The following is a 25,684-nucleotide window of genomic DNA, read 5'->3' as shown; positions in this document are numbered from 1 at the left end:
TTCTCGAAGCAACGAGTTGGGGGTCGATCTCTCGCCGTGGCAGGGGCCTCCCTCTGGAACAGCCTTCCTGCCTCCCTGAAACTTGAGGAGAACCATCTCCGGTTCCGGAAGCACCTCAAAACCTTCCTCTTTGCTTCTGCTTCCTCTCTCCCTTGCTAAATTCTCGACTGAATCTGCACCGAATCTGCAACTGGGCCACTCTCCCCGACCTCGGTCCTGGGCCCAGCCACTCTCCTCTTGCACGGCCTCCCTGGCAACCCCTGCACTGAGGGACTGTCTCTGTATCCCTACAGCCCCCCCTTTCCCAGCACTTGTCTGCACTTACCTTGCACTTGCCACCAGCTGGCCCTATTTATTTACTTATTCTACTTACTTGTACTGCACTTCCCCCCCCTCCCCTTGCACTTTACCCTTCCCACTACCCCTGCACTTGCGCGGTCTGAATGACACCTGGCCTAGTAGGATCGTTGTCTGTCTTCCCCTTGTTCCCCCCTCCCTGCCACGTCGCGCCTTGAAACACTTGTGTATAGGCGCGTTACAAATGCCATATCATATCATTGCTCTCCTACACTTCCTTGACTGGGTTTGTCTAGACATCTTGTCTTCCTTGTTCACCATATTAGGTTGGCCTCTCAGAATCCACCCTCAGAGTGGATTCTGAAATTTAACATTTCCTAAGCAATGATTGAACTGTAGGCATTTAATATATTAAAACATTGAAAAAATCAAAATCACTAAGGGCTTGATTCATGGAAGTGTTTTATAATGTCTCAATGCCATAGGAAAATGTCTGTGAAACAGGCACTTAATGTTTACAATTCCAGTCTTTGCACTACAAGCTCCAGTGCCTAGTAGGGGACCATGCAAACATATCTCAGCTCAGATAAGTAACTTAGTAACACACATAGGAGTTTAATACGTGTCCAAATGTCCTCCCATAGCAATCAAATGGGCCAAATCACATAGGCCCACTGTGGTTTCAAAATAAAGCGAACAAAGTCCTTATTTGAGCCCAAAGGTCCAGAAGCAGGAGCAAGAAGCAAGAACTAACACCAGAGGGACCCGCAAGAAGAGATCTAGCCGTGGGCCGAAAGTCATAAAACCAAGAATAGATAGTGGAAGAGGAAACGCATAGCCAACTCAAATCCTGGGCCAATGATCCCAAGTACACACGGGCTGTTGCTTTACTTGCCACCCTTAAGTCTATTGGTTTCATCCAGCATGTATTTGCACCCACACACAATGCCGGGCATACGCTTAATTGGGTTCTGACCCACTGTGTCACCATAACCGATTTGGAGATTGATCATTGCCCCAGACCATTTTCACATTTCATTCGACCTCTGCTTGCATAGACTTCCACCTTCGCACAAAGCGATTCCTCAACCATATTTTCTCCTAAGAAATTTTAATAAACTTTCTCACTCTTTTCATCTCATTTGCTACACCATCTCAAACCCCTGCATTCCTCCACTAATTCAAATGATCTTACCAACACGATTAATCACGTTGTTGACATTCTGGCACCCAAGAAATCCTGATTGTAAAAACTCAAACCAACTCCAATTCTTGGTTTGGGGACTCCCTTATTACCTTTCGTTCGGGACAAACGCAGGGCAGAAAGAGAATGGAGGAAGAATCCCACTCCCACCACCTCGCCACCTATAAATGTCTTGCAGCAAAATTGAAGCAAGCCATCATTGCTGCCAAATCAGAAAGCTATAATAACCGGATATCCTCTGCCAAGTCAAGTACATGTGAATTGTTCACCATCCTGAAGGAATTCAAAGGCAATTCTCAAGTGGGTTCTCCTGTCCTGAGGGGCACTGATTAGTGCCAGTATATACATGAATTTAATCAAAAGATTCTTGGACATAAAACTTCCATCGATTCTCAGCATGCTCCGATCTCTTCTATTATATCAGACCAATTTAAGCCACCGATACACTGGCACTGTAAGGCAAGATTGTATGCAGTACCCTTTGGGTGCACTACAACAACTGTGACCTCCTGGCAATAGGAACCCGTACAAGTCTGTACTACACAGGTTGGTAGCGTTATTGAGCAGCGGGCTTATCTCAAGAGGGGTCAATGTGAGCTGTAGGCCAGATACACAGATTCACAGTGACAAGTATTCAAATAAACTCTTACACACAAGGGTTCTTGAATAAAACAATATTAATTTATTAGTCTGAGTAAGCCTGCTTCAGAAGGGAGCAATATAACCGTAACACTCAAATATATTTCACAAAATACACATTCTTAATATCTCTAAATCAGTGAGTACCCTTTTGGGATGGCCACTGACGCAACCAACACCTTCAGGTGGTGGCTTCAATAGCTAGGGTGCAGAGGATATTAATATATCACTGTGGAATTTAGAATCATTTAGGAGTAAGTCAAAGGAAAAGGTTATTAGAACATACAAGAGACCACAAATATTCTTAAGCAGCCAATAACTTTCAGACCCCCCAATAAGAGTCATTCAGTGGAACAGGCTAAGCCAAAGTCAATGGACAAAAGTCTATATGAGCTGAAGCACTTCTTTGAGGTAATTAAGAAAAGTCTTTGCACAATGTTTTAGAATTCTTTGAAGAAAATGAAGCATCAATGTAGGGCCACAAACTGTTAGACTTATAACTAGTAGAAGATGCAAGCAACTCTACAGCAAGAGGTAAGTTCTCTCAGGCTTTTACAGCACCTTTGTATTGAAGAAAAAGTGCAGCAGATGACTTCTGTTCCTGAGCAGCTCTGCAGATCTCACTGTTCCTGGGCCTCAGTCGTGGGGACAAGAGGAAGGACTTATGGGGACTCCAGCACTGCAATGGGACGGTCACCGCTCGCAACCTTCCATCTTCAAACAAGTGGCTGTTCGGTTTTTCAGTTCCTCACGTCTACCGCAAATCGCAACACCGTGGTTCCTGGCTGTCGTGATGGGCTTTCCTTGTTTCTGGGGTCCCGCACTCTTGAGGGGGCTCAGGCTTGGTCAGTCCTGCTTCCTGGGAGTCCGGAGGATATTCCTGGAGCTCTTGGCCAGCGTAAAAGCAACACACACAATCTGGCGTTCCTCTCCCTGGCTTTTCGGTTTCCAGCAGCAACTTTGTGGAAATTCAACCAGCTCCGAGAGAATGACAAGGTAGCTTACTTTGGAATTGATTGGTCCCACCAACTCAAAGGGAGAAGTTGTCCTTGCAGGGGCTTCTCTGTCGATACAAATTTGGAGTTTCAGCACAGCAGCAGGGCTTCACCGGGTGAACCAACAGTCCGGGAGTTGCAGCAGGTGTCCTCTTCAAGTTCTTCTTCGGTTCTTTCATCCAGTGGTCGACTTTGCTTTCCAAGCCAAAAGTCTCGCCTTTTATTCAGTTCTCTCCCATTCATTACCAGCCTAGCTGTCACCCACCCAACAGGGTGGCTGTCCTTGACGGACAGTCAGCCGGCCGATCAGTACAGAGTGCATTTAGGTCTCCTAGGAGACTAAGCACATGGAATTTCGGGCACCTGCCTCGCTTCCTGCTCACCCCAGACACCATGGAGCCAGAGGCAGGTTTCACTTGTAAAGCCTGCCAAAAACAAAATGAACAAAGTGACCAAACCAGGTTTGGTGCGCAGAGTAAATCTCAGGAAGGACCTTTCGACAAAGAAATGGCGGAAAAAGAAGACCAGGGCCGTTTCGACAAACATGGCACCCATGGGTGTTTTACCGTGGCTGCAAACGCAGCCCACAGTAAAATCACATAATGGTAGTAAAACGTAAACCACTGCCACCAGCCATTCATCGAGGAAAGGGCAACACTAAAATGTTACATGAGAAGCTAGATAAAGGGGATACTAGGTAACCCTTCCAGCACCCTATTGTAAGATAGTGTGTGCTGGGTCCAGAAAGTTACATATGCAAGTAAAGTCAATTTCACTTTACTGCTCTTGGAAACAGTAGTTTATCCTAGAGAAGGTATTTAAACTGTGGGAAATCTGGAAGACTTCCCTGTGTCACAGCACTGAAGGTGCTGTGTGACAATGTAAAAGATGATGCCTACGGAGTTTGTCAGACACCACAACCAAAAGAAACAGAGTTCAAAATCACATTAAAATACATGAGAGAGTGGGAAAAAAGGGTCTCACTCTCTCCAGGCAAAATAAATTAAAGTCCTAGTGTCCAGCAAAAGAGCTGGGGGTCTCTAAGGTAGAGAGGAATTAACACATGTCTGAGAATTCTCCCTAACGGGCACATATCAGTGAGAAGAGCTTACTGCAGGCGCTGTTCAACTTCAAGTCGATTGCAGAGAATCAGTTAGGCGGAATCGTGGCCAAAATGAAAGCAATCACCTGTCTGGGTGATCATTGTCCATCCAGTCAATTCAAGGACTCCATTGAAACGTTGACGCTGTGGGTCACCCACTTAGTTAACACGTCCTTCAAAGAAGCCAATGTACCTCTACCACTTAAGGAGGTATGGGTAACTCTGCAATATAAAAAAAATAAACCTGGACCCTCATGATCCACTAAATTATCGGCCAATCACTAATGAGCTGTTCATATTACAGATCCTGCATCGGGTGGCTTATATACAACTCCAGGAGCACTTGGAGAGTAGTCAGCTGCTCAACCCCAGGCAATAAGGCTTTCGGGCAAAACACGGTACCGAAAAGGGACTTCTTGATCTCGGGTCAAATGCGGCGGGTATCGTGGATAAGGGTAAACCGGCCCTTATCATATAACTCAATCTGTCCGCCGGATTTGACCTGGTTGACCACTCATTGTTGGTCAAAAGACAGGTCGATCAGGCTTTCTGCTCTCCTACAGCCTCACAATAGATTGCCTCCTTCTTGGCTACTACATATGCACGGGTGGCAGTGCATAATGCCAGCTCCCATTCTACTCTGGTTACATGGGGTGTCGCGCAGGGCTAGTGTATTTCCCCCACACTGTTCAATGTATACACCATGCCTCTCCTCACACTTCGAGGACCTGGGTGTCCAAATTACCAACTATGCAGATGACACCCAGGTCATCGAGTTATCAGGAAACCACGCTAAGAACACGAACACCATCAACACCATTTACGAGCCATGCAGGGGTGGATGGCTACCAACTCACTTGCGTTGAATGTCGTTAAGACCGAACAACTTATTATAGCCTCTGGTAATAAATTAAAAACTCTTGGTTCCGATTACACCACCTTCACCATGGTTGACACCAACATTAAAGTGGCCAAGTCAGTGAAGATGCTAGGCATCAAACTCGATGCTGATCTCCCTATGAAGCCGCATGTTGCCAAGATAAAAGCTTCATTTAGCTACATTTCAAAACTCCAACTACATTCTCCCCTACATTTTGCTGAGAAACGTAGCCTTACTCGCCACCGCCTTGATTAATTGACGCCTGGATAAAGGCAACAGCCTCTTAGCAGGTACCATTAAGTCAAACCTCCACACTTTGCAGGTTACACCAAATCATGCAGTCAGAGCCATTTTTGGCCTGACTCGTAGAGATCATGTTTCAGTGGCCAGATGGGAGCTTCACTGGCTTCCTGTGAAACAGCGTATCACGCATAAGATCCTGTCCCTCACCCACAAATGTTGTTACTCCGATGCTCTGCAGTATTTGTCAGATCGTCTGTCAGCATGCAGAATGTTCGCACACACCGCTCTTACGACCTCACACAACTTATTCAACCAAGATTTAAACTCTCTGGTTTTAGAGGGACCACATTTGATGTTCAGGCACCTCCGGCCTGGAATCGTCTCCCTATCCATCTCAGGAAAATAAATTCAATTTCAGAGTTCAAGAAGGGAGTCAAGACCCACCTCTTCAATCTTGAGCCAGACTGAGTCCTTTACCTTTAGCTTCCCTTCTTGGGATCGGTTTGTCTCGTTGACTGTGTGCTCTGGTGCCTATGGGTGATTTTGCGCGTTAGAAAATGTAATCAAATCAAAATCAAATAAAAAGACATGAAGATATGGGGGACTACAAAGCCCCTCTACTCTCAGATTCAGGGGACCCTTGATCAAGGAATATCTCATGATCCAGGGACAAGTATTCATGGCACGGGATGTGGAGGATTCAGTCGGAGTATGGGGAGTTCGGGATGAAATGTAAAACGGGCTAGCCACAATTGTAGCCTCAAAGTAGAAGGGACAACCCACAACCCAACGAAGGCCAGAAGTATCAACATGACACTGCGCATTTACATTTACGTGAGGCAGAAGTACCAGAATCAATGAAGAAAAAGACAGGAATACTAAAAAACCCAACCAAGGTTTCAGTCCAGCTCACAGGATCAAGAAGGGGGACCGAACCAGCAATAAATGGGTCTATCAACTTGGTAAATATCAAGAAGCGGCCATGGATGTGTCGTGGACAAAGCAGAGGCAGGGCAGCAGCAAAGCACAGGCCAGGAAGACTCCCTCAACTTAAGGCACTTGTGCCTCTGGGATTTGACAGGGGGGCAACACTGCAGAGGGCATAAAATGCCCCACACAGAAAAAGACTGTCTCACCATCAAGATTAGAGAATGAAGCAAAGGAAGAGCTCGGGATGAGTTGCTACAAAGAAGTAGGGAGTGTGAACAAATATGCCAGTAACGTCCACGCCATGGTCCTCAGAAGATCCCTACATGCAGCAGCAGTAGTCCTCCAGGAGTTCAGGTACAGATCTGGAGAATTCACATGGTCTCCCCAACAAAATGTATTCACACAGGAACTGGCCTAAGCCAGCTCTAACACACATTGCTGCCAAGCACACACAGGTTTTAGCCGACCAGGCTGGCCCAAAAAACTGGTAAATACTGGCCTGCCCGAACATCAGTGTTAGGAGAGATTCATCTTTTTGCAACTTTCCCTACATAGTTTCTATGGACTCCTTTCTTTATGCCCTCTTTTTTAACCTGTTCTGCCTTGACTCGGGAGGATAGCTCAGGGGCAACATGCTCGCCTTGGAAGCAAGACGACACGGAGCAACTCCTGTTCGATACCCGAGTCCGCGTTTAGAAACCTCTGGGTATTAAGCACGTTATAAATAACCTATAATATCAGCTTCACTTCTCTTGCCTTTTGATCATTTGTTACAGGGAAACTGATCAGTCATTCAGATAATCAATACTGGGAAACTGTTTCCCTTTTGAATTTTGTGATTTCTTTTGGGATTTTTTTTTTTTTTAACATTGCACACAGCATCTTAAAATGCAGTGCAATGGGGATACTTTTGTAACAATCTAGCCTTTTACACTACAGATATGTTTGGTTACTTTTATATGTGCTTAAAGACAAACAATTGTTTGCAATATTTTTAGTGTGCACATTTGTGTTTACCACGTATGGCTACCAAACGTGGTTAGCGCCCTAAAACGGCCATGCCAGGAGATTTTCGCTTGTTCGTTTGCCACACTATAGTATGGCTTTCATCCTGCATTGCAAGGTCAGGAAATTCCTTATACGGTCATGCACTAGCCCTGGAAAGTGTGTGCGTCTGCGAGTGTGCGTCTGTCCCAGGAAGGGGGTGGGACGGTCTAGTCCAATGTCACATCCATGGTGCCATAGAGTCTAAGTTTGGGGCATGAGCGAAACCAGTAGCTGTTCCTAATTGGGCAACTACCGGCTGTTTGAACAGTGCAGATCTGTACCTTTGGTGGGCTTAGACTTGCTTACAGCCTGGATTTTGGATAAGAAGAGTACTCCTGCAGTCACTCCGCAGATTCAAGAATCCCTCGAGCAGCTGACTGAAGAACCGAAGGAGACTCCTGAAGAGGCAGGCATCCCTTCCTACATCTGGCTCGGTGAAACCATGGACTACCTGTTAGGGGAGTTTTCCCAAAGTCCCCTGGAAGGTAGGACTTCACAAAAATATCCAACTGGTTTGTAGATCCCCATCTCTTAGTATCAGTCTGTACTACTCATGGAACCTTGGTAGAGTTTAGTCAGGGTTTTCATAAGATGCGAGCTGTAGGTACGTACACTGAACTGGATTAGTAATGCACATCAAAGAAACAATAAATGTATATTAAAATATACAAATATACATTTATTTTAATTACACAAAAATGACCTTTAAATACTTAGCACAATAAACCAAAACACTCAGGAATACTTTAGAATAATTTTCAAAGGACACTGCTAAGTTTGTAGTAGTTTGCATTTGTTACAGCTTTTGACAGTTCTATCGTGTTATCAGTAATAATATGAACAAAACTTAGCAGAAATTCGGTAAATATATTTACTATGTAAACACACATAAGATAGTGACTTTTGGGAAGGAATATAGTTGGTTAGTGTTATACTAGCAAGGCTTAAAGTTCTAGAAGCAGTTTATTCACACAGCAAGTCTTACTTTCCAAAATGCAACCCTAGCTAAAGGTAGTTCGGAGAGGGCTTAAAGTCTTGACAAGCAGTACAATACGAAAAGTTCCTGTCGATACTTTGGAGTCTCTAGTCTTTGAGATGTAGCAAGATTAAACCAACGCTGGAGACTGTGTGAAGGACTCACTAAAGGGACACAAGCAGCAGCTTCAGTAGGAGGTAAGAGGGGGGGGTACCCTGGACAGCTCTAGGTGCACTCCAATACTCTGGAGCGACTTCACGGATCAAGGTAAGCAATACCTTTTTCCCCACAGTACCTTAGGTTTGAAGAAAGGTTTGTGGCTGGATTCTCCTCCATGTCACAGTGCTGGACCCGACCTCTGGGTTTTCCTTGGTCTGATGACAAAAGGCAAGAGAATGGACAGGATCTCTCAGCAGCAGTCCTGAAAGAGGACGTCTGGCAATGCGTTCAGCAACTTCTATGGTCACTTGTTGGCGCCGTTTCTGCAGCACCAACAAAGGATGCGATTCGTCCAGACAATCTTCAGTTCCTGAAGTCCTGCACTCTGAGGGGGACTTGGACGGGTTGGATTGCGTCTCTGGAGGTTCACCTGGAGCTCAGCAAAGACTTAGACGAATTCAGCCTTTCCACAACAATTTGCTTCAATTGGGTTGGAGGTCTCCTGGTATTGGGGTTCCGCAGATCTGGAGAGGCACAGCACCTCAGGAGATGGCTCTGATTAAAGTTCGTCTTGGGACTGGTTTTTCCAGACAATCAAAGGGAATGATTCCTTTTTGGAGTTCCTCTATTCCACAGAAAATTTGGACAGGACAACAGTGGTCGCTTCACAGTGCTGCAAAGGGTCTGCAGACGTCTCTGGTTGTCAGTTTCCAGTGGTCGACTTGCCCTTCACCTCAGGAACCACACCTTTTATACAGGTTCAGCACACACGCCTCTGCAATCCCTCTCAGCAATTTACAGAAAGGTGCAGTGGCTATCGAATCAGGACAGCCAGATCCCCAGTGGGAGCTGGTTCCATTCAGACACTCAGTCAGACAAAGGGCAGGGGAGTAAAAATCTCCTCCCCCACGTCCTGCCTGCCCAGAAACACTTGAGCCTACGCGGGTACACCCAAGGGTTCCCACCAAAGGCAAAATACTCACACAGGCCTCTCCTCCCAGGATGGTAGAAGATGGGCTGACAAAGAAAAACCACGCTAGTAATGGAAAAAGAAAAGGGCAAATAAGTTAGTACTTAGGTGACCCTATTGTGCTTAACCGGCGCTATGGACATAGCCTGTGGAAGAAAATGCACACAATAGTTGGTCGAACACGTCCACTGCCACCAGCCATAACAAAGGCTGATTGTGATATAAAAAAAAAAATTTAAATCACAGGAGCAGAGAAGGGGGATACAAAGTATCCCCTTGGCACTCCACATAAGGTGGTGTATGCCAATCACTCAGACTATAAAGTTTTAGTAGAGATACTAAGTATCTCTATCCTTAAGAACTGTAGTTAAACTAGGATGCAGAAAATAATGCGAAAAGAGAACAAAAAGGGTTCCCAGCAACATTGCCCATAAGGAGCTGTGTGCTGCAAAAGTAAAATACAAATGCCTAAAAAGATATGGCGGAAAGTAGACTCCATAGGACTGTAAAACACAAAGAACAGAGTGCCAAAAGACAGAGCCCGTAAGAATGAATGAGTGGAAAAAGGCTGGACCATTCAGGATTAAAGTAAAAGATCCAGAAGTCCAGTAAAAAGTGGTGGGTCTCACGAGGAGAGGGGATGAAGCATAAAAATGATAAATTTCCCTTACACTACCTGATCTCCGAAGCCCCTGAGCAGTGATTCAGTCCTGAGATTCGTGAGACTAACTAGTCTTCACGCCTTCCTGAGCCTTCGGAATGGATACTGGACCACCTGGTGGACTGACCTGCTCTCTCATGGGCCAACTCACCAGAACAGTCACTGTTCCGCAGTTGTACCCAGAACTTTGGTAGTTGCAACCTTGTGGCACAAGGTGTCTTCCTTCTGAATTCCAGTGTCCCAGCATCAAGGGATCCTATTCGAGAGAAGCTTCTGTGGCCCAACTAGAAGGACGCCGGTCGTCGCCTATGTGCAGGGACTGTTGTTGGAACTCGCCTCCGCATGTCCAGAAAAGTGTCCTGAAGAGGTCTGCATTGGTGTTTTCTGCATCTCTTCGGCAGGGGTTGCATCTCACATCTGAACTTGACCAGAACAACCCTGCACCCGCAGCTCCTGGGCACCTCCCACTGGAATTAACACGGTCAAATCCAACATCCAGCGACCCCCAACAGACACCTCAAGACATTGGAGAAAATCGGGTGGGGTAAGTAAACGCAGTGCATCTGTTCCCCACTGTCACCAATTGGATAACATTGGCAGGGGGGTATGATACACATACAATCTGGCGGGACAGGGGACACATTATGGACTTTGCTACAGATGCAAACCTTCCCCATAGGCCAGTCCACCCCTGCATAGTTCACGTGATTGAGATCCATTTAGAATGTCTCTTTGGTCTTTACTGAGTTTTTATGTGCTGTATTTGCTGTTTTTTAAGGGTGCTGCATGCATACATGGATGCTTCTGGGCTTTCCATCCATCCATCCATCCATCCATCCATCCATCCATCCATCCATCCATCTCAGTTGATTGGGAGGTGGTGGGTACTGAAGGTAGACATTCATTTCAGAGGTACCTCCTATCAAAATCTCAGGGGCAGGGGTGCTCTTGAGAGTTTAAACAGCCTGTGCTCTATTTTTATGCAGTAATTTTCCAATTAAATCTCGGGCATCATTCATTGATTTTAGGGTGGAAATACTCTGCCTGTGTAATATGCTGTGGCATTGGTATGTAATATGTGGCACTCAGCAGATTTACTACAGCATTGGTGGACAATAAATTATGGCACACTGACAGGCATATAGGACGATGCAGGGCATTTCATGCGGATTGTGGTGAACAGGCTGCTAAGCAATTGCATGCATATGGCATTACAGGTGCTATATTTTAGTGGCATTTCCGGACCTTTTTTTAAATGCACTCTACCAAAACTACTTTATGAACACATAATTTTGCTCCATCCTTTTTAGTTTTGGTCAGTTGGTGGCCAGCTGCTGCCACTGCATGCGAAGAGTGGCTGAGCGGATCACCTGATTTAACCACTACATTGTATGCTATTCTCAAAGTAATGCCTAGCATGTGCCTGCCTGACGCCCTGCAAAAGTAAACACACAGTACAAAAGGTTATCCTTGTTAAAATAGGTACCACCCCTCCCCTGACCATCCAGTAGTAAGAAAAGAAAGCATCACTGGGAATCTTCAGAGGTGGCAGTGGGGAAGGGGATGCACAGCAAAAACTGCACATGGAGCAGGGTGGAGGGAGGGAGTGGGTGTCATGATCCTCACCCATAGAGGGACATGTCATTCCCATTCTCCCATCACTTGCCATGCTGATGCTCTCATAGCCCAATAAGCCCATTGCCTAAAAACATTTAGCAGCAGTGATGCAATCGCACGGTTGCACCTCCTCACCTGGATTCAAATGGCAATGCCCACAGCCTGGCTACAGCGGTTAGGGAGAATTCTCTGTTAAGGCTCATTTCCCAAATCTAGTGAGTCCCCCAGCAGCCTTGCTGGATTTTTGGGGTTTAATGTTTTCTCCTGCTAAGAGTGAGACTCTTTCTCCCACTCTTAGGCATGATTTGAGAATGTCCTTTGACTATGTAATGTGTTTTATGGGCTATGGGGTCTTTTTCTCCATAGGGCTTCATGTGTTTTTGGTAAGTGTTAAACAGCACCCTCAGTGCAGTAACACAGGGGTGTCATAGTGACCCCCAAACATAGACTCCATACCCTGGGACTAACTACTGTCTCCCAGGGCATGTAAAGTCACCATTGGCTTTACTAGTGTTAAATTGTGAACAGAACCAGTACAAACCATCATATTGTGGAAGTACTGGTAGGGGTAATTAGATTGCCCCTGGGTCTGTTTTCCAAGGGGGCACTGTCCAGTCCCCCCTTGTCGAGTTTCTGGCTGGTGGCAGTGGATAGCACACAAAATATTCCACCGGAATATTTCCTGTGGGATTTCCCCATTCATTTTAAACGCACCACTTTTTGGTGCAATGTTAAAGATACCGCCGGGTTATTTATTTAATATTTATTCCCCGGTTGGGTCTTTTTGCCAGGACCCCGTTTTAAAATGGCGTTTGTGTTCGCCTCTGAAACTCCAACCCAAGTCGAGTCCTTTGTTCCACTTTTGGCGGGCGTCTGCACAAAAGCCTCCAAAAGTGGTGCTGCTCTGTCTTGGTCTAAAGGATGTGTGTGGGGGAGGGGTGGGGGGGGGAGAGAAATAGGCACCCTGGACTGAGTTGCCTTGGCAACTCAAGTCGCACTCTTGTGCGATTGGCCCAGTGGTGAGCCGCCCGGCTCACCACTTAGCATGTTTGATTGACAGCTAGGCTGATGAATGGGGGTTTTGCTGCATAAAAGCAGGGCTTTGGGGACTGGAACTTCAGAAGTCGCCACAGGACCTAAAGAATCCGAAGAAGGGAGAAGCTGAGCAATCTACAACGACGACACCACCGGTGGAGCCCTGCTGTACGAAACTCACCACTTTCCCGACGACAGTGGAGATCTTCTTCCAGGAGCCTTCTTCCCTTTGAACTGGTGGGACCAACCAGTTTGCCTTTTTCGGCTTCCTTGATCGTCTCGAGGTCGAATCGCCAGTGCCAAGCACCCGGGCGGCCGGATAGCCACGCTTCACCACTACCGCGAATAAAAGGGTAGTATCTTTTAACCGGGAAACTCTGCGGCTGGTTTCTTCCCTGGCAGTGCAACAACCTCCAGCTTTCCTCCACATCGAGATCTTCTCTTCCCCTGGACGAAGCCCCGACTTGCACCCGCTGCCAGGAACAACTGCCCCCGCTGGAGCTTTCTCACCATTTCAGGTACTATGTCCCGCCCGGTCTCCCTTGCAACAGACTGTCCAAGGTGTCCCGTAAATCCTTGACTCTATCCTGGGGTGACCTCGGACCTGTTAACATTACTTTTCTAACTTGATCCAACGTCTTGACTTCTCTGCAAAGACTGAGTGCATTTCCACTGTGTGATCTTGGGCACATTCCGCCTTGCTCTCTCCAAGAGTGGGCCTGGCCTATGAACTTTTTGCTCTACAGGAGACCCTGCCTTTCTTGACTTGCTGTGGTTTCTTAAAAGTGTTGGTACTGTGTGTTTTTCCTATTTCTGCCTTTTCTCTCCCTTTTCAAACAAATTATTGGAGTGCCATCTATGGTTACGCACTCACCTCTGTTTTGCTAAATAAGTGGTGTCTTAACCTAGACTTGTCAAATAATTAATTAGGGAGGTGTTAGAATACATGCTATTGTATCCCCCCTGCCTTAAACAGTGGCAGGATTTTTCCCCCGTGCCCAACCCATTTCCTATGCCCTTGAACATTGGGAACAAGTCTTTATTTTATTTATTGCATTTATTAAACGCCTAATCTTCCATTCCATTGCATTTTGGAAGTCAAATCTGGGTATTAACGGAAATACAAAACACGGTTTACTTACCTTAGCAATATTGTTGGAGTATTTTATTTCTTCACCAACACAAGTAAATTAGGCCCTATTCTTCTTAGGGTTCGGACTGCTTAAGTTAGGGAATTCACTTGTATATGATGGAAACATTTCACTGCATTAATGCACTTATGAACCTATGGGCGAATCTATCCATGTCTATAGTGTGTATTGTAGGTGAATATCACCTGTTAGTTTCATTTTTCAATGTGTGCAAAAGGCATAGAATAAATAGCTTATCCGTGCCTCTCTAAACTGAATTGTGCATTATATTGTGTGGACTCATTAAGGGCCCCTGACCCAACTCTCACTCCTGAGAATAGCCTTGACTGCTCATTCAACTACCTTGATTGGATTTTGGCCAACCATTCAGAGTTCCCTGTGCACTATAACTAGGGTGGTCTCCAAAAATATGTCCACAAGGTCAGATTCTAGAAATCCATCTCAATGATGTAGCATAGGAAGTCTAATGAATTCTGAACAGTGTGCCCTAGATTAAATCACTGCCCTTTGGCAGCAAAGGCCAGAGGAGGTTTCACACACTGCCACCCATACACACTGGACCAGATTAAGTTCTCAATGTGTTTGATGAGGCACTGGCCCAGGATTTCTTTGTGGGCTCAGGAGGAGCAAATATCAGCAAAACAACCACTTGGGCTGTGCTGCGTGGTCCATATAGACACAGGGATGGCTAAAAACAAAATGGCCAGGCAGAGGTATTAAAAACCGCATTAGAAGATTCAAAGATGGCCGCCGACGTGCTTCTCACGCTTCTGTCCGGGGTCTACAGTAGGAGGCCCACAGGCCGATATCTCAGCGTTAAAAACTGGAGGTTTCTCCCATTAGCCAGCGTGTGCTGCCCCACACCTGGCTTGAAGCAAGAAGATTGTCGCAATCCGGAGAACAGAAGCTCCGCCGATCGAGGAGATCCTCCAAGAACTAGAGAGTGTCCCCCCCAGTGAGACGCAGAATTCGCACCTGTGAGTGGATGGGAGAAGGCGCCGTAGCAGTGTGTGAGACCAGGCACCTGGCATAGCAATAAGACATGAAGGAGCAGACTGTGGCCCAAGAGCAGAGTGGTAGCAAAGACTGAGCCCCCGGAAGTAGCAGCTACCCTGTTGGCACCACCCTCCTCCCCCCAAGGAGAGCTGAACGGATCGCCCCCCAGGGCACACCTGAATGGGAGAAGCAGTGAGTGGGGATGAGTGTGGAGAGGGGCATGTCCATCCCCCCACCCACAATACACCAAGCACCCCCGTACCCCCAACGAGGAACCGTGAAAGGGACACACAGGAGAGGGGAGAAAGGCACACGGAATGGGCCACACCAGGGAGAGACATGGAAACAATTGAACAGCACCCTAGGGCTTCAGAAGACCTCCTACCCACTACCAGTACCTCAAAACCAACCGGCTCACATGACCACTATTGGGCCGTGGGGGCCCAAGGAAGGGACAACTCCATAGTTGTCAAAGAGCAGAAACAAGCTACCGCTGGGGCGAGCAGGGATGAGTTAGAGAACCGGATCTCAGCAGCGGAGGGGTCCTCCCCCTCAGTGTGATCACCTTGAAGCGCAGAACCAGAAAGGCATCAGCTACTGGAAGGTGACGGACCATGGAGTGGGGACTAACAAAAAGCCTGAAGACTAACAATCCCGCCCCAGCCGCAACGCACCAAACACCCCCTTCTCTTCTCCACCCTGAGAACAAGCAACTGTGAAAAAGCCATGGGGGAAGAAGGGCATATGGGACGGGCCACACCAGGGAGGGACTGGGAAACAACTTAACAGCGCACTAGGGAATCGGAGGGCCTCCTCCCCACAAACAGTCCCTCACAAAACAAACGGCTGACACGACCAACACAGGGTTGCAAGGGCCCCAAGGATCAACTCCATAGTTGCCAAGTGCTGGAATAAGCTATTGGCGTGGCGTGCCTTGAAGAGCCACAAAAAGAGGAATTCAGCAGCAGAGGGGCCTTCCCTCTCAATCAGACTGCCCTGAAGCGCCGAAATAGAACGACACCAGCCACCTGAAGGTGATTGACTGAGTGGTGGGGACTAACAAAAGGCCAAAAATCCAGAGGACACCAACAATATAGAACATACTCCAAAGAAGAGAGGACAGTGGGAAGAATACTGCAGCTGCCATGGGCTAAGGCGAAGGCCGTTCCGTCCAAGTCCAAAGGGTCAGTGGACTCACAAGCAGGTCAACTGAAGCGTTGCTGGCTGGCAGCAGCAGGAAGAAAGGCAGGAACCAGCCATATCAAAAGACACATCAGGGTGACCCAACGAAGCAAATTAATCAGATACCATGATACTCAATAAAGAAGACCTGCAAGAATTACCTAGGGGCATGGAGGAAAGAACGGGTAGCTCATTCCAGGATCAAATCGTGAAAATGAAAGTAGACCTCAAAAGCTCATTACATAAAGTTAGGAAGGAAATCACTGAACTCTGTACGAGTGTGGACATAACTGAAAGGGGCCTGTCGGAAAGGACAGAAGTGATCAAACAAAATGGAGACCTGTTGGAACAAGTGGCTCGGGCCACCCACAACCTTGAACTACAGGCGGAAGACTTAGAAAATCGCTCCCACAGGTCATATGTTTGGGTGAAGGGTCTGAGCAAAGACATCCTTGACACAGATCTGAGAGACACTATGAAACAATATTTTTGCAGCCTTCTGTCAGGGATCCAACCGTGAGACGTAAAGATTGATTGGGTGCACAGGGTGTGGCCTAAAAGGAGGGAGCCAGGAACAAGGGCACGAGATGTCCAAGTGGCACTATCTTCATACACTATGAAGAAAGACCTACTCAGAGTGGCCAGAGTCCATTCTCGAATAACGATCAATGGATCTCAGATTTCACTCTAGCAAGACCTGGTGTTAAGCACCCTACAAAAGAGGAAGGCTATGAATCCGTTGACAAATGTTTTAATAGCCATAAACTTTGTATAGAAATTGACATTTCTGTTTGGGCTCCTGTTTATGTGGGAAGAGAAGCAACAAAGAGCCACGACCTGCGAGGAGGGGGCGTCGCTAATGTACATGGAAGAAGATACCCCCCAGATGCAAATGCACAGAACAGCTCATCCGGGAGAGGCCAATAGACACTAGGAAGGGTCTGGAAGGAGAGGGGGTAGGGACGTAACTCTGAAAGTGCCCCAGTTCAAATGACTCTTTGGGAATTTATAGGGAACCGTGAATAGGAACAACTACTCACAGGGATCAGAGAAAACGGTGAAAGGGAAGATGGGAGGGCGTACAAGCCATCACGTAATGAGGGACCCGTAGTGAGAGGAGGTGGGATTTTATCTTGAAATCTGTTATGGGGTGTAGTTCACCCGGCCTGGGGAGTTTCCCGGGGTTGAACCAGGTCCAAGACCCCAGGATAGCATCATGGAACTCAGGTCCTGACCAGGAAGGGGAAGAAGGGTAGGAGCTGGGAGGGGCGTCAGGGGTGGGAGGTTATGGGGGAGGAGTTGGGGCAAGCGAAGTTGGGCAGGAGGGGGGAGGTTAGTTTTCGTAAGGTAAGGGGCAACGAGGGGGGGGGGGATGGAGGCACTTCAACCTGCAGTGCAACTCCAGAATGGGATACAAGCATACTACTGGTACGACCAAAAGGGAAGGACCACCATGGGCCTAATGCCACTTAGGATTACATCATGGAATGTAAGGGTCTAAATTTGCCCATCAAGCGCAAAACCAAAAAAAAAAAAAATAATTAAAAAAATTTAAAAAAAAAACACTAGGTGATGATCAGACGCTACCAGGCAGATATTATGCTCCAGGAAACCCACATAAAAAAAATAATCCAATAGGTTCCTCCCCTGACTCCAACACACTCCAAAACTTACCACATTCCTATCAAACACACAAGAGAGAATGGCAGGAGTAGCGATTGGCTTCAAGGGCACTCTCCAAGTGCAAGTCCTACACTTACTTGAAGATAAAATGGGGAGGTCCCTATTTCTTCAGGTGCGAATTGTGCATAAGAAAATGACCCTAGGGACCATATACACCCCAAAAGTAAACCAGGTCAATTTCCTTAGAGAAGTAATTCTAAAGTTGGAAACATTTGCAGTGCGGGAGATCATCCTCACAGGGGACTTCAATCTGGGGGAGGACCCCACAAGAGATAGAAGCTCAGGGAGTGGACAAGGGATCAAACCTCTGCCAAAGAGCTTAAGAAATGCCTTTGACAATCTGGCTCTTAAAGATGTGTGGCGAGCAGTGAAGGGAGAGGAGAGGGGTGACACCTGTTTCTCTGATGTACACCAGTCATTGTCTAGAAACTACATCTGGGTACTGGCGGCTCACCTGTGGGAACTAATGACGTAAATTGGGAGTAATCTCATTTTCTGACCACGCACCAGTAACACTTACCGTGCAGAGGTGGGAACCACACAGAGGGATGTGGGCCTGGACACTCCCACATGAGATTATGGCAGACAAATCGGCGGCAGGATTACTGGGTGATAGGATTAATTCTTTGTTGAAAACGAAGGTAGAGATGCATCACAGGAAGGGATCTGTGAGGCCTTCAAAGTGGTAACTCTGGAAGAAATCATAGCGTTACAGTGCCAGAAAAGGAAAATGAGGGAGGCTTTAGAATTAGAACTAGAATCCCAGATAAGAGTTATCTTACAAACGTTAGCAAAGAAGAAAAGTCGGGCTTCCCACAATATGCTGAAAGACCTCCGAGCTCGGCTGGAGCTGCTACGCTCGCGCAGCGCGGATAAATCCCTATTCTACACCAGTCAGCGTTACTACATTAACGCGAACAGAGCTCATAGACTCTTTGCTAGACAACTGAGACGGGAAGAGGCAAACCGTACCAGCCTGGCCCGGAAACAGCGGAATGGGTAGATAACAACCGGGACAGAGAAGATCCTGAGCTCCTTCCAGGAATTCTATGGTTCCCTCTGCAGATCCAAAAACCCCGACCAGCAGTCAGTTAACCAATGTTCTGGACAGGCCCCACTGGGCAAACTGGTAGCCACTAATAGGAAACTTCTGGAGGAAGAAATCACTAATGAGGTAGTTGAGGCTGTGATAAAGGGTCTACCGTGGAACAAATCCCCTGGACCAGAAGGATACCCAGCTTGCTTCTACCAAAAGTTCTGCACCAAACTGAGCTCAAAGCTGGCAAGCCTCTTTAACTCATTCCACCACAGAGGTATGGTGACACCCTCAATGGCAGAGGCCAAAGTAGTAGTATTCCCAAAACCCAACTAGGATCTGAAGCTATGTGGGTCCTATCGACCCATAGCCCTCTGAAACTTGGACATTAAGATATATACAGGGGTCCTAGTAGCCCAACTAGCACCTCTCCTACCGGACCTAGTAGGTACACACCAATCAGGGTTTATTCGGGGCAGACACATGGGGGACAACACCAGAAGGGTCTCATTTAATATAAAAAGTGGAAAATTGTACAGTCCCGGCCTTATGAATAACAATTGACGCTGAAAAATCATTTGATCAGGCCGAATGGCCCTTTTTATATGAAGCTCTGGAACAAATGGGAGTGGCCCTGAAATGTATACAGATGGTTAAGGTTGCTTACAACAGGCCCACTATGAGACACTCAATCAACTAACGCATATCGGATATGGTGAAAATCTCTAGGGGACGAGACACGGGTGCCCTCTGTCCCCACTCCTGTATGCATTATATTTAGAACTGCTATTAATGTCCATTAGCCAAAACCCAGCAATTCAAGGGATGGGGTTGGGGGTAGGGATTGGGACATAAAATAATAGCTTTTGCAGATGATATGTTAGTGACCCTGACACACCCAGACACGTCAATTCCAGCGCTATTACAAGAACTCTCTGCGATGGAAAAAATGGCAGGGCTAAAAATCAACATGGCCAAACCATAATTGCTGAGTCTTGGGGTTACGGAAAAACACTTGAAACTCGTACAGACAATATCCCCATTTAAAATAGCTACAGAAACAATAACTTAACTCAGAGTGAAAGTAACCAATTCTATTTCAACAATATACAGGGCAAACTACCTGGAAATCCACTAAAAAATTGAAGGCGGATTTAAGCATATGGAATCCACTACAGAGTTCCTGGTTAGGGAGGATAGCCTCAATAAAAATGGTGTTGCTCCCTAGGTTACTTTAGCTCTTCCAGGCGCTTCCGATTGAGGTACCCCCCATCATTCTTTAAATCAGTGAATAGGCTCATAACTCCATTTATTTGGCAAAACATCCCAAATTTTATTAAATACTATGCTGCAGCTCAGCTGAGCGTCCAGCGAGAATGGCTCTCTAATGACATGTTGAAACCACGGCCTAGAATGGATCAAGCGGTGGCAGGGACTCCCCTAGAGAGGGTGCTGTGGTTGAGTAGAAAGGACTGACCTAGGAATATAGGCCTGAGTCACATTCTCTCGGTAGTATGTGAAATATCGGACCGCCTGATTAGACATGGGCAACTGTCCACAATTCCATCCCCATTCACCCAATACTGGGGAACCCACAGTTTTCCACGGGAATACCCTAAGGCTCCTTTGCAAGATGGTGTGCAGAGGGGAGCAAAAAGGTGGGAGATATGATAGAGGGAGGAGATGTCAGAACCTTTGAGAATTGCAAACACCTAGGTGTATCCGAAAAAGACAGGATGGAATAGTATCAGCTAAAATACTGGTTGAAATAATCTAACAAAGAGTGCAGGGCAAAGAGGATTGACTTCCTTCGAAAAATTCATAACTCACACAGGAGCCAAACGGCTAGTATCACATCGATATGGGATTCTACAGGGTGAAGTCCTCGACCTTACATGGCCATATGTGCTGAAATGGCAAAGCACAATTGGGGAGGAAATACCAGTCAACCATTGGGAAATGCTCTGGGACCAAAATTAACCTGATCTATCCAAATTAGGGAGGCATGGTACAAAACTATGATACAGTGGGACTATACTCCGGAAAGACTACACATAATGTACCCACTGATATTTCAGAAATGTTGGAGGGGAATGCTTGGGGAGAGGGGAGTGGAGGCACATATGGTGGGACTGCCCGGTACTACAAGGGTTTTGGGAATAGGTTCCATCTCAGATCTAGAAAATGATGCAAGGTCTGCTAAACTACTCCCAGAAAGAAGGGATGTGCAGCCTCTTTGACACGGAATTCCAGATACCAACAAAACCCCAACGCAAAGCTTTTATGATCTCATTGATAGCGGCTTGGGTGGTAGTAGCGGGGAAATAGAAGCAGAAAACATCTCCTACGAATGTCGAACGACTCTGTAAAGTTTGGGACATAGTGGCCATGGAATGGATTACATACGGCATACAAGGCGACAGACAAATACCTACAATACTAGGGATTTATACTAGACTACCTCAGGGGAGACTATATACTGCAATGGTGCCCTAAAACATAACAGACATTGAAGCCCACCTAGATAGAAAAAGAGTTAAATCAACAAGAGATACAAATGCAGGATACAGTTTAGGGGGAGGAGAGGGGTTTTGTAATTTTGAAAATTGCTAATAAAAATAAATGTTTTAAAAGAAAGAAAACCCAATAGAACATATAGGTGCATTGGCCACTAAAATGGTAATGGTATCTCTAACACTAATGTAGCTGAAACAAATTTGCATCTGCCACCATTCTACTGCACAAAACACACATAGGATGATGTAATCATCCTGGGACAAAAATTGAGCACTTAAAAGGCCACAAAGCCTTAATCACCATATGGCCCATTTGAGGCCGCAAATAAAATAAAAGAGTTGCAGTATCAAGAGGACTTCAGTAGAAGTGGCTCTGGCCACACAAGAAAAGTAAAATAACTAAGCAAGCCAGCCAAAGGTTTAGGGAACCAGAAAGTTGGAGAATTAAAACCCAAAAAATGAAAAACTGCAAGGACAGTGGCCAAACCACAGGACTTATAAATGCCTTAACAGTCATTTTGCGGCTGCTCAGTAAGCAAGTAACTACCAGGGCAGCAAAAAGGATACATAGTGGTGCAGTTAAAAAAATAATAAGTACACAGCTACCAGCAGCCTATGAAACAAACACTCTGTGTAGTAAAGGGAAACTCGTTTAGGGACAAACAGGGGCCCTTTACAGTATCCCTGCCCTGGTAGGCAACCGGAGTAGTTCGGACAGTACACCAAAATTAAGTTGCTGTTTTCAATGGGACTTGAGGGCTGGGCACTGAAAGGTATAGGGGACTACCAGTGTTGGACAAAGGAGACCTAAAAATGGATTGCCGGCCTAACATACTGGAAAACCACATTTCATTCTAATTCGATAGTCCCTCTCACCAGACAACTCCATCCCCAGTTACTTCTCGATCCACTGGTACGACACTTCACAATGCCTGGTCTACTGAAGACTTCGTCCTCGGGCATTACTAACTCAAGCCCCTTCAAACAAATGCCCTCTGCAGATGCTTCTCTTATCAAGTCACTACACATTTTTTAACCTTCAAACTGTCCCAAAATGGGATCCCTTGCACCAGCCACTACAACTGCAGTTCTCTTGGAATTAGTCTCCTAAAAGGTACTCACTAATGGCTGTTGCCTTGCGTTTGCGCACAGGTTTCATGTTGCTGATGACACTGCTGGGTTGAAGGGATGGCTGAAGCCAGTAGGATGTGTTCTCCACGTTGGCCATGTAGATGCGCAGGCTTCCATCCTCGCACAGCAGTATCATTGTAGTCCGTTGCTGTTCATTACTAGCTGTGTGCCTAATGGCTACCATGTCTTGAATCTGTAGAAAAACAGAGATAAAAGGTACATTAAAGACATTTATTTCAAGACATATAAAAAAAATAAAGCCTGGAACTGTACATCCATATATTGTTCAGTCTAATCCATATGGCAGGACTGACCTGCAAGAAGCAAATTGGCGAGGACACTGGAGACAAAACTCCTAATTCATTGGTAGAGGGGATCTTTGCGCACAGAGGACAAGGAAATTGTGGGCTTCAAAACTGAACCACTACTTCACACCTCGTTTCCTGGCCTTAACAACTGGAGTATGTTAGAGTACACATGCATCAATCTTATTAACATCCTCATCATTTAACCACACAATGCAGATTCAGAGCATATGGACAAGGACATTTCACGAGTAAAACAGTGTTGGCTGCTGCTTTGTTATACTCCCATGCATCCCTGGAAATAATGGACAATGTGGCAATTGGTATTAGCTAAACAGTGAGGGATCTGTACACCTGATACATAACTACACTAGGATGTATTTTCAGTGCCACTGTCACAGCAGATTCTCATGAAACCCCTCACAATGAAGCAGGTAACCACTTACCCATGGCTGCTGCAAAGAATCACCAAAATGTAAATGTAATGGATGACCAATCAAGTTTTAGATTGCAAGATAACGTGGACACCAGGACAGCGACATCAAATGTTTTTAGCTGTACCTCTGCAAAGAGGCCCATGTCAGCCCAGAGAACTGCCCAGATAAAATACCTTGTGGTAGCATATGGAAAAAGGGGGGTAACTGTCAAACAGCGCTTCCATACAAAAACACACCCTTTAAATTAAAACAGCAAGCTCAACAGATGTTAACATGGATTTTCAGAACAGTCCTGGGGATGGTTCCGAGAGGCCACCCTAGATCATTAACAGGGATATTAGGCCTGGCCTTGCCTAGACAAACAGGAGGCTTTTTCAAAGTCACAACCTGTGCTAGGACTTCGAAAAGCCAACCTAGCGTTTGCAGGGTTATTCACAACCCCAGCTGTGCTAGACCACTCTCTTAAGTAGTGCAGACCCAGAGGCAAGGATACATTGAGGAAGGAGACACTGTTGAGTAGTACAGCTATCAGACAGAAAATAGCAAGAAGAAAGACCCACACAGAAGTATACAAATAACACTATTACAGTAATACACTAGGACACTTTAATATTCTAAGATAAGTACAAATATTGAGGTACACATATACAGCTCACAGTTAGGTAATGCCATATGAGTTACACACTACTTTAGTAGTGCAAGCAGGTATTCAGACAAATGTAATCACCAAAGCCTCACAATGATGAAAAAATTGCCCATAAAATGTGTTTACAATTAAATAGAACTAAAACATCCTCAAAACACAAATCTCTGCATGTGCATGTATATATGTCCATATTATGACAGAAAAACATTAAAGAATTCCTTCAAACCTAGAAAATCTAAAATATACCCCTCAAAATGTCACAAATGTATTTAAAACTAGCTGTTATGATCATACATCCCATATGGAAATACTGTCTTCAAATAATCAATACAGAAAACTTCTCTTCATAGTAGCTCCTGTTGTAGGTCCCCTCCTCTATTTGAAATGTTTACCACTTCCGCAACTTGAAAATTTCAACTGATTTACTTGGTGACCTGCTTCGTGAAAGTGTCTAGCAATACTAGATGTTTAATTATTCATTTTGAAATGTAACTTGTGTTCATTCCATCTTTCTTTTACATTTCTTGTGGTTTGACCCAAACAGTATTTCCCACACAGACATTCAATGGTATAGATCACATGTTATGAATCACAAGTCGCAAAATGTCCGATTTTTATCTTTTGCCCGAAAGTGGGTGCAAAATGGTGGAATACTGTAATTCATTGATACACTGCAAACGCGGCGTGGGTAAGTACCAGTTTTCTGTGTTGATAAAGTAAGTTGTCCCTTCTTTGGCAGTCTAATGGTACACACTAGCAATCATCTGATGTTGGTGTGATTTATAAATGAAATATAAGGAGCATCCTTATTTAATGTAAACCGGAATCTGTTTCTAAAAGTCTCCAGTGTTTCAGCAATATTTGCTTGATTTTCCTGCTCTGGATTAAGTACTAGTACACATATTACGTTCACTTTCTTCCCATCTGTTGGGAAGGACTTTCTTTTTGCACCTTTGCCTCTATTGATTTCTATGGGACCCCCAAACCCCAGTATTTCTGCTTATTTTTAACCATGTCCTGACTTTTGGATATCAGTAAAGCATTCTGCTTTACTTCCCTTGCCTATTTTGCTCATTTCTATTCGTAAACTGAGTAGTCCCTAAGACTGTCGGTACTGAGGGACGTTATCAATCTTTATGGAATCTTGCAGTTTTACAATAGCACTTATTACCTTACAGTGAGGTGTTAGGATACTTTGCATCCTTATAACTGTTTACCTAATGGCTTTTTGGTTACTTTTACAATGCGCCCACGACAAGCTGGTGGCAGCTGCGAGATTTCTACAGTTTGCGTAATATTTTTTTTTGCACTTTTGCTTTTACCGCAAATGGCTACTAAAAAGGTGGCTAGCAACCTAAAATGGCCGTGCCAAAAGACGTTAGCATGTTCTTTGGCTATATCGTTCTTTGCCCTTCTTAGGTCAGAAAATATCTTGTATGGAAACTAATTTCCCAGGGAAAGCTGCTGCTCTCGGAGGCAAGCAGGCTTTGTCTGTGTGAGCCAGAGGAAAGGGTTTCTAAAAATGCTGGAGTGGCAGATCAGTCAAGCTTAACTCCAGGAGGGGTATGTAGTGACGAATTCAGGCTATTTGTCTGTTCTCCACAAGGGGGACCTACCCCCTTTTAGGCTAGGGAGGCGAGTCCGCTCAACAAGACCATTCCTAGGGGTCTGGGAAAGTGGGAGGTCACTGGGACTGACTCCCCTCTTGAGGACAAGAACTCCCATTCCGATAAGGAAGTCCCGGTCCAGAGAACATTATATGCCTACATGGGAATTGGAAAAACTGTTGCTACTTCGGTTTTGAATACTTATATTTTGAAACTACCCAACAGTGACAGTTCTTCCA

General features: G+C 45.7%; 1 protein-coding gene across 6 annotated transcripts in view; it reads right to left on the bottom strand.

Annotated features, from left to right (window-relative positions):
• The window catches only part of UBR4 (ubiquitin protein ligase E3 component n-recognin 4), a 2,945,062-nt gene that overhangs the window by 1,612,618 nt on the left and 1,306,760 nt on the right, over positions 1-25,684 (bottom strand). For all 6 annotated transcript variants that reach the window (XM_069611069.1, XM_069611071.1, XM_069611072.1 and 3 more), the window contains exon 46: positions 22,442-22,643. In XM_069611069.1, the coding sequence (XP_069467170.1) occupies positions 22,442-22,643 (202 nt within the window). The remainder of the gene's footprint in view (positions 1-22,441; positions 22,644-25,684) is intronic.

The sequence above is a fragment of the Ambystoma mexicanum genome, chromosome 8 (assembly GCF_040938575.1).
Source record: "Ambystoma mexicanum isolate Mex_15411 chromosome 8, UKY_AmexF1_1, whole genome shotgun sequence".
Taxonomy (NCBI): Eukaryota; Metazoa; Chordata; class Amphibia; order Caudata; family Ambystomatidae; genus Ambystoma; species Ambystoma mexicanum.
This window is presented reverse-complemented; position numbering and strand designations above follow the sequence as displayed.